Source organism: Chanos chanos, chromosome 3 (genome assembly GCF_902362185.1).
Source record: "Chanos chanos chromosome 3, fChaCha1.1, whole genome shotgun sequence".
Taxonomy (NCBI): Eukaryota; Metazoa; Chordata; class Actinopteri; order Gonorynchiformes; family Chanidae; genus Chanos; species Chanos chanos.
In genome coordinates this window covers 420001-430000 of record NC_044497.1, presented here as the reverse complement: position 1 = coordinate 430000, position 10000 = coordinate 420001, and the positions used below count along the sequence as shown (strand labels likewise).

Genomic DNA, 10000 nt, shown 5'->3' with positions numbered 1-10000 from the left:
AGTATTACACACACACAGTCTCACACACATGCACACACACACACACACACACACACACACACACTCAGTCTCACACACATGCACACACAGTATTACACACACACACACACTCAATCTCACACACACGCACACACAGTATTACACACACACACACACACACACACACACACATGAACACACAGTATTACACACACACACACACACACACACACATGAACACACAGTATTACACACACACACACACTCAGTCTCACTCACATGCACACACACACACACACACATACACAGTCTCACACACACACACACACACAAACACACAGTCTCACACACACACACGCACACACACACAGTCTCACACACATGCACACACACACACACACACAGTCTCACACACATACACAAACAGTATTACACACACACACACACACACACACAGTATTACACACACACACACACACACACACACACTCAGTCTCACACACACGCACACACAGTATTACACACACACACACACACATACACACACTTAGTATTACACACAGACACACACACACACACACAGACAGATACTCAATATTACACACACACACACACACACACACACACAGAGTCAGTGGCGTCATTAGGTCTGATCATTCAGGGCCCCAAATATTTTAAGCTTAGCCCCATGCGCACCCCCCGGTGAAAAGCTCCGGTTTTCGAAGCCCTTGACTTAGCCCCTAATCTTTTCAATAGCTAGAGATGCCCCTGCGTACATTAATAGAGTTTCACAAATCCCTGTCACACATATAGTAAGACTCAGAACATTACTGAGTTCACTGTCCTGGCAACGCTGGTGGACACTCCCTTTAACTGTTCCACCCCATTCCCGGAAAATTCCCGGGATAAGCGCATTCACACACACCATGCATATCCTAGAGTGGCAGGATGTAACGGTGTCTTACGGAATGGAAGACACTTAGTTTTGAACAAAATAGCAAGTGAACAGATCCCATCGGGTGTCTGTTTGCTGAGGATGTTATTAATTTACGACATGTTTTGTGAACGACTGATGTTGTTAATTATGATGCTGGGTTCCCAAAGACGTGTTTGTGACATTAGAAGAACACAAGATAAGAAGAACACAAGATAAGAAGAACACAAGATGAGAAACTGGGCAGAAACAGAAAAGCATCTGAAGCCGCTTGTCCCAGAGACACATAAACATAAACTTCATCACAAACATCATCATAAACATCGTCATAAAAATCATCACAAACATCGTCATAAACATCATCATAAACATCATCATAAATGTCATCACAAACATCATCATAAACATCGTCATAAAAATCATCACAAACATCGTCATAAACATCATCATAAACATCATCATAAATGTCATCACAAACATCGTCATAAACATCATCACAAACATCATCATAAACATCATCATGAACATCGTCATAATCATCATCACAAACATCATCATAAACATCATCACAAACACCGTCATAAACATCATCATAAACACCATCGTAAACATCATCACAAACATCGTCATAAACATCATCATAAACATCATCATAAACATCATCATAAACATCGTCACAAACATCATCACAAACATCATCATAAACATCGTCACAAACATCATCATAAACATCGTCCGCTGGCAAAGTTAACGCTTCACTCACTACTGAGTCCATCTGTAACTTTTACAGAAAAGTTGCTACATCTGATCCTGGAAAACTGCTGGAATAACTTTTCTGGGATGTAGACTCCAGCTCATATTCACACATGACCCTGCTCTGGAAAATTGCTGGAACATTTGCAGATAAAAGTGCATATGTGTAAAAGGGGTTACTCACACACATACACACACACACACACACACATGCACACGCACACATACACATACACAAAAGCACATACACAAACACTTACATGAAGTGTTTCCCTGTGGGCTCTACAGTTGAGTAGTGGAAGTATCCTCTGTCTTCTCTCTGCCGTTAATCTGAGGACGAAGGTGAATGAGATGGAAGACCAGCAGATGTGATGGACTTTTCTAAGACTTTGTCTGTCTCACTATCCATCGGTCTCTCTGTTTGTCTCTCTGATTCTCTGTGTGTCTCTGTGGCTCTGTCCCACTGCCTATATATCTGTCTCCCTGTCTGTCTGGCTCACTGTCCCTCTGTCTGTCTCACTGTCTCCCTGTCTGTCTCACTAGGCTGGACATGTCTCTAAGGCTCTTGAGTTAGCCTTTTCCACACAGCAGTTTGGGGCCTTGCAGCAGATAGCAGAGGACCTGAATGAGAGCAGTGACCCCGCCCTGTTAGAACGCTGCTCAGACTTCTTCATCAAACACTCACAGTACCAAAAGGCTGTAGACCTGCTCGTGGCTGCCAGGAAGGTACACACACACTCAGTCTATCTGACACACACACACATACACTCACTCTATCTCACACACACAGACACACACACAAACACACACACACTCAGTTTAACAGTGCCCAGGTTACCATTGTTTGTGTTATAAATGACAGTGAATGATAGATAAGACTGATGTTCGTGTTGTGTGTGTGTGTGTGTGTGTGTGTGTGTGTGTGTGTGCGTGGATGTGCGTGTGTGCGTCTGTGTGTGTGTGTGTGTGTGTTTTGTATGTTGTGTGTGTGTTTGTGTGTGTATGTGTTTGTGTGTATGTATGTATGTGTGTGTGTATGTGTATGTGTGTGTGTGTGTGTGTATGTATGTGTGTGTTTGTGTGTGTGTATGTGTATGTGTTTGTGTGTGTGCGTTTGTGTGTGTTGTGTGTGTGTTTGTGTGTGTATGTGTTGTGTGTGTGTGTTGTGTGTGTGTGTGTTGTGTGTGTGTTTGTGTGTTGTGTGTGTGTGTGTTGTGTGTGTGTTGTATGTGTGTGTGTGTTTGGTGTGTGTGTGTATGTATGTGTTGTGTGTGTTTGTGTGTGTTGTGTGTGTGTGTTTGTGTGTGTTGTGTGTGTGTTTGTGTGTGTGTTGTGTGTATGTTTGTGTGTGTGTGTGTGTTGTGTGTGTGTGTGTGTGTGTGTTGTGTGTGTGTGTGTGTTGTGTGTGTGTGTGTTGTGTGTATTTGTGTGTGTTGTGTGTGTGTGTTTGTGTGTGTTGTGTGTGTGTGTGTGTGTGTGTTTGTGTGTGTTGTGTGTGTTTGTGTGTGTGTGTGTGTTGTGTGTGTGTGTGTATGTATGTGTGTGTGTAGTATCATGAGGCACTGCAGCTGTGTGTGGATCAGAGTTTGACTATAACTGAAGATCTGGCGGAGAGTATGACGGTCTCACCGGACTCCGCCCACTTGTCAGAGGCGGGGCGTAAAGAGCTACTGGAGAGAATCGCAGACTGCTGCATGCGCCAGGGCAGCTATCACCTAGCAACCAAGAAGTACACACAAGCTGGCAACAAGATCAAGGTCTGGACAGTACAATACAGTAATCACAATGTATACATCACTGTACACTATATATCACTGTACACTATATACTATACATCAATAAACACTATATATCACTGTACACTATATACTATACATCAATAAACGCTATATATCACTGTACACTATATACTATGTGTCACTGTACACTATATACTGTACATCAATAAACACTATATATCACTGTACATTATACATCACTGTACACTATACATCAGTAAACACTATATATCACTGTACACTATATATCACTGTACACTACACATCACTGTACAATATACATCAGTGAACACTATATATCACTGTAAACTATACATCACTGTACACTATATACTGTACATCAGTAAACATATATCACTGTACATTATACATCACTGTACACCATACATCAATAAACACTATACATCACTGTACACTATACACTATACACTACACATCACTGTACACTATATACCATATATCACTGTACACTATACATCACTGTACACTATACATCAGAAAACACTATATATCACTGTACACTATACACTAGACATCACCCTGCACCCTGCACATTACTGTACACTATACATCACTGTACAGTATACACTATACTTCACTGTACACTGTACACTATATACTATATATTACTGTACTCTATACATCACTGTACATTATATATCACTGTACACTATACACTATGTATCACTGTACACTATACACTATATATCACTGTACACTATGTATCACTGTACACTATATATCACTGTACACTATGTATCACTGTACACTATACACTATATATCACTGTACACTATACACTATATATCACTGTACACTATATATCACTGTACACTATACACTATATATCACTGTACACTATATATCACTGTACACTGTACATTATATCTCACTGTACACTATATATCACTGTACACTATATATCACTGTATGCTATGTATCACTGTACACTGTATATCACTGTACACTATACACTATATATCACTGTACACTACATATCACTGTACGCTATACACTATATATCACTGTACACTATATATCACTGTACACTGTACACTATATATCACTGTACACTATACACTATATATCACTGTACACTATATATCACTGTACACTGTACACTATATATCACTGTACACTATACACTATATATCACTGTACACTATATATCACTGTACACTGTACACTATATATCACTGTACACTATATATCACTGTACACTGTACACACTGTCATGACAGATCCTGCAGATGGTTACACTCCTTCATAGATTACAAACTTTAAAATAAAACTTAAATCGATTTAAAGATCCTACATTTTGATTTAATTATTAGAAAGAGAAGGCCCCTATTTTTTTTTCAGTGCAGGTATTTCATGGTGGTTTTTGTTTTTGTGTGTGTGTGTGTGTGTGATCAGGCGATGCGAGCCCTGCTAAAGTCAGGTGACACACAGAAGATCATTTTCTTCGCTGGAGTTTCCCGGCAGAAAGAAATCTATGTCATGGCTGCCAATTATCTGCAGTCTCTGGACTGGCGCAAGGACCCAGAGATCATGAAGAACATCATAGCGTTCTACACGAGAGGGCGAGCTGTGGACCTGCTCGCCGGCTTCTATGAGGCCTGTGCACAGGTACATAAACACACAGCTTGCATGTGTGTCTGTCTGTGTGAGTCTGTATTTGTGTGTTGGGTGGAGATTAATAATAATCAGGAATATGAGAAAGGGCTCTGACATAGGAGTGTGTGGTGTGTGTGTGTGTCTGTGTCTGTCTGTGTGTGTGTGTGTGTGTGTGTGTGTGTGTAAGGTGGAGATCGATGATTACCAGGACTATGAGAAAGCAGCGGGGGCTCTTACTGATGCCTGTAAGTGCCTGTCAAAGGTGAAGAGTCGTAGTGGAGATGAACCAGACGCTCGACTCGCAGAACTCACACGCAGGATCTCACTCATCAAGAGATTTATACACGCACGCAGGTAACACCCACAGACACACACACTCTCACACGCAGGATCTCACTCATCAAGAGATTTATACACGCACGCAGGTAACGCCCACAGACACACCCACTCTCACACGCAGGATCTCACTCATCAAGAGATTTATACACGCATGCAGGTAATGCACACGCACACACCCACAGACACACACACATACACACCCACACATAATTTCTGTTTTTCTTCTTCCTCTAGATTGTCTTATTCTATTTGATTTTCATGCACTAATGTAACAGACAAATCTGAAAAATGTACATTAAATTTTGTGTATATTGTGTGTATGTGTTAATATAAATATGTGTGTGCGTGTGTGTGTGTGTTAACATAAATATATGTGTGTGTGTGTGTGTGTGTGTGTGTGTAGGCTGTATGTGGAGGACCCTACAGAGGCTGTGTGTATGTGTGAGAGTTTGGTAGAGGAGCCAGATCTGGACCCTGCAGTGAGGGTGGGAGATGTTTATGGATTCCTGGTGGAACACCACTGCCAACAGAGAAACTACCAGAAGGTTCGACTCTGTGTGTGCATGTGTTTCTGTCTGTGTAGATATAATGTGTATGTGTGCATGTGTTTCTGTCTGTGTAGATATAATGTGTATGTGTGCATGTGTTTCTGTCTGTGTAGATATAATGTGTATGTGTGCATGTGTTTCTGTCTGTGTAGATATAATGTGTGTGTGTGCATGTGTTTCTGTCTGTGTAGATATAATGTGTATGTGTGCATGTGTTTCTGTCTGTGTAGATATAATGTGTGTGTGTGCATGTGTTTCTGTCTGTGTAGATATAATGTGTATGTGTGCATGTGTTTCTGTCTGTGTAGATATAATGTGTGTGTGTGCATGTGTTTCTGTCTGTGTAGATATAATGTGTATGTGTGCATGTGTTTCTGTCTGTGTAGATATAATGTGTATATGTGCATGTGTTTCTGTCTGTGTAGATATAATGTGTATGTGTGCATGTGTTGTATGTGTAGATCCATTTTGTGTTTGAGATGAAACTGAGTGAATTAAAGGGTTTAGAGTTAGGGGTTTGTTTGCGTTTAGTCAGAATAACAGTAAACACCCAGCGGATGTTTCCGTGAAGTTCTGTCACTGGATGGAATTTTTGCAGACAGTTTTTCCTTGGAAAATTAAGCATTGAATGCCTGTAACACCTGTGTTCATGAACTGTTACATTTCTAAGAATAATTTAGTTTCTTTACTGAACACAGGGCTATGAGCAGCATGCCGAAGGCCTGAGGATTAGACGGTTTCATATTGAAAATGATGAGTCATCTAATGTGTGTGTGTGTGTGTGTGTGTGTGTGTATGTATGTATGTGTGTGTGTGTGTGTGTGTGTGTATGTATGTATGTATGTGTGTGTGTGTGTGTGTGTGTGTGTATGTGTGTGTACAGGCATGGTCACGGCTGGAGGAACTCCAGTGTTTATTGCCGTCTGTGAATGTGAGTCTGTATGTGAGCCAGTCCAGCCTGGAGGCCCTGCAGAGAGCCACAGGGAGACAGCTCCTACACTCTGACACACAGCACAGCGCAGGAGAGGAAGAGGAAGTGGAAGAGGATGAAAACCTGAATGACTGAGAGGGACAGACAGCTATACATATATACCTGAGAGAGACAGAAACAGACAGCTATACATATATGACTGAGAGAGAGACAGACAGCTATACAAATATGACTGAGAGAGACAGACAGCTATACATATATACCTGAGAGGGACAGATAGCTATACATATATACCTGAGAGAGACAGACACCTATACAAATATGACTGAGAGAGAGAGAGACAGCTATATAAATATGACTGAGAGAGACAGAGACAGACCGCTATACAAATATGACTGAAAGAGACAGAGACAGACAGCTATACAAATATGACTGAGAGAGACAGAGACAGACAGCTATACATATATGACTGAGAGAGACAGAGACAGACAGCTATACATATATGACTGAGAGAGACAGAGACAGACAGTTACACATATATGACTGAGAGAGACAGAGGCAGACAGTTATACATTTATATGTAGCAGTTATGGCCAGCATAAAACCTACCAGTCAGTCTGAAACCTCAACTGACACACATACACATACTATCACCATCATCATCATTCTCATCATCACCATCATCACCATCATCATCATCACCACATGTCCTGTTATGTCATTTGTACAGATTTTTTTACTGCAAATTCTCTTAATCCCTATGTTTTTTTACATTATATTTTTGGATATGTTGTGTGCTGTGTATTTGTATCAGAATAGAGAAGTCAGAGGGAAGCTGACTCCTTGTAGACTCTGTGCTCTAATGACAGATCAGATTAAACAAACTTCCAACATCAGATTAAACAAACTTCACACATCTTTGCAAAAAAAAAAAAAAAAATCCCATCAGAATACAGGTTTAGGATTGTTTTGTTTGTGTTCATGCCTCTTTCTACTGGTGCCATTCTGTGTGTGTGTGTCTGAGAGACAGAGAAAGAGAAATGTTTCTGAGACCTAAGAGTGGATTTAGGAGTTCATCTCTTAGTCTCTGCCTACATAACGCACATGCCTCTGAGGGGTTTCAGGTGTTCATGTCTCCTTAATAGCATTTGTGCTAACTTTGACATTTTCCTATTTTAATATTTAATATTCTATTGTAGGTCAGTTGGACACATTTTCAAGAAAGTTGACATTAAAATGTAATTATTTGGATAATTTCAGATATGTTTTTGACAATTGTAAAATGTACAGAATTTTACCATATTTTAATAAAAATCTTTTTGTATGTACTCATTTGATACTTTGTCTTACTTATTTGCTTTATGTGTATATATCTATATCTATATCTATATATATGTGTGTGTGTGTATATATATATAATTTTTTTTTTTTTTACGTGCCAAATATACTTCTTTAAATAATCCACACCAATTTTATTTTGAAAATCGCGACGTTCGTGAAGCCCTTGAATCGAGCAGCCTGTGACATCATGTGGACGTATCGATCTCCACAAATGTCTGATTTATAAGCGCGTTAGGAGCGCGTGTGCGTCTTCGCCCAAGGTATGAACGTTCAAAATGGATCCTCGTGCGATCCTCGACGCCCAGCTCAGTTTTCTCTGCATTCGACGCAGACGTAGCCTTTTACTTTTTCGGATAACATTTGTGAAGAAAAAAGGAGTTCTGAACTTATCCAAGCTCCGTTTAACCAGTTTCGACTTTCCTGGACCAAACGTCACCACACGAGGGTGCTGTCATCAAATTCAAAATTTTCTCTGAACGCGTTCAGGGTAGATCCTCAACAAAGCAGGCTGACTGAATTATTATATTTCTCACTGGTTTCAAGTTATTCGACTTTAGTATCTGAAGATTATCAATGTTTGCGTTTATAAACGTATGCCAAATCCGAAGTCGTAAGTATGAACGGTCCAAGATAAACGCCCTTGGCAACACACTAGTGTTTGTAGAGACGCTACAAGACAGTTAACCTGTTGAGGTGAAACACCGTGGTAGCTTTTTGTCCCTGGTAGCAGATGGATTTTAAACAGCAGAACAGGTCGCTCAACGACCTAAAGGAGCAGCTTCGTCGTTTAACCGACGAGAACGTAAGTTTTAAGCAATGTGAAAAGTTACGTGTGTTGTTAATAACTTAACCTAAAAAACCAAACCTTGAAGTTCAGGCTGCTTGACTGTCCGACAAAAATGTTCATTTCGAATTACCTCGTTTTACCTCTTACAAGCAGAGATGGGCAGTATTTCAATCAAATGTATTTAAAATATGTACTTAATTACTTTTGAGTATTTTGTAATTTGTATTTTGCTGAATGGAAAACAGTCAGATGTCATTTTTAACAAATACTTCGAGAGATTGTATTTTGTGTATTTAAATATGTCATTTTATTCTTAAATAAGTCAAGAACTGTCATTATCAGGCTTACTATAAAGACTACTACATATAGCCTATCACAGTCTTTGGCTAGATGCAAGTACATCACGTGACACCTCCTGTTGGGTCCAGCGGGCTCGCTGTGAACCGTTTGTTTTCCTCATGACCAGTAACCCAAGGAAAGAATCTGCTTTGGTTCTCGGTGCAAATTGCCTTAAGGCAGTGGTTCTCAACTCTGGTTCTGGGGGCCCACTGTCCTACACGTCTTTGTTTCAACTCTCCTGATCTCAGGACTGACATGCCTGATTCCACTGATCAATTAATCATTAAGCCCTTGATTAGCTCAGTTAATGAAGAGTTAAAACAAAGACGTGTGGGGCAGTCGGCCCTGAGGTCTGGAGTTGAGAACCACTGACATTAGGTGAGGTATACTATCAGATATTGCTCACTGAATGTCATTATACGACAGACGAATAGAGCAGTTCACAGATAGCTGTGCTCTAAAGCTTGTGAATTTGCTTGCTGGCGGTATTCTAGCTGACGTCACAGGCACGTTCAGACAGCCTGGGACGGTGGCGTCTTGTGATCAGTTTTACAGAGGCGCTCATTAGCGATAAATCAGGCTAGCTACTTTGGTTCTTAAGGACAAAATTAATTTCTAACAGCTAAATCTGGGCGTTTTTCCAATCCTGGTTAA

At 40.4% G+C, this 10000-nt stretch overlaps 2 protein-coding genes across 2 annotated transcripts in view; both read left to right on the top strand.

The window, feature by feature from the left end:
* ift140 (intraflagellar transport 140 homolog (Chlamydomonas)) overlaps window positions 1-7057 on the top strand; it is a 51543-nt gene extending 44486 nt beyond the window's left edge. The window contains exons 24-29 of the mRNA XM_030769220.1: window positions 2210-2392; window positions 3217-3423; window positions 4861-5073; window positions 5249-5415; window positions 5804-5945; window positions 6832-7057. Of these exons, the coding sequence (XP_030625080.1) occupies window positions 2210-2392; window positions 3217-3423; window positions 4861-5073; window positions 5249-5415; window positions 5804-5945; window positions 6832-7014 (1095 nt within the window). The 3' untranslated portion in view covers window positions 7015-7057. The remainder of the gene's footprint in view (window positions 1-2209; window positions 2393-3216; window positions 3424-4860; window positions 5074-5248; window positions 5416-5803; window positions 5946-6831) is intronic.
* Window positions 7058-8950: 1893 nt separating this feature from the next.
* The window catches only part of ccdc78 (coiled-coil domain containing 78), an 11613-nt gene continuing 10563 nt past the window's right edge, over window positions 8951-10000 (top strand). The window contains exon 1 of the mRNA XM_030770149.1: window positions 8951-9022. Within this exon, the coding sequence (XP_030626009.1) occupies window positions 8951-9022 (72 nt within the window). The remainder of the gene's footprint in view (window positions 9023-10000) is intronic.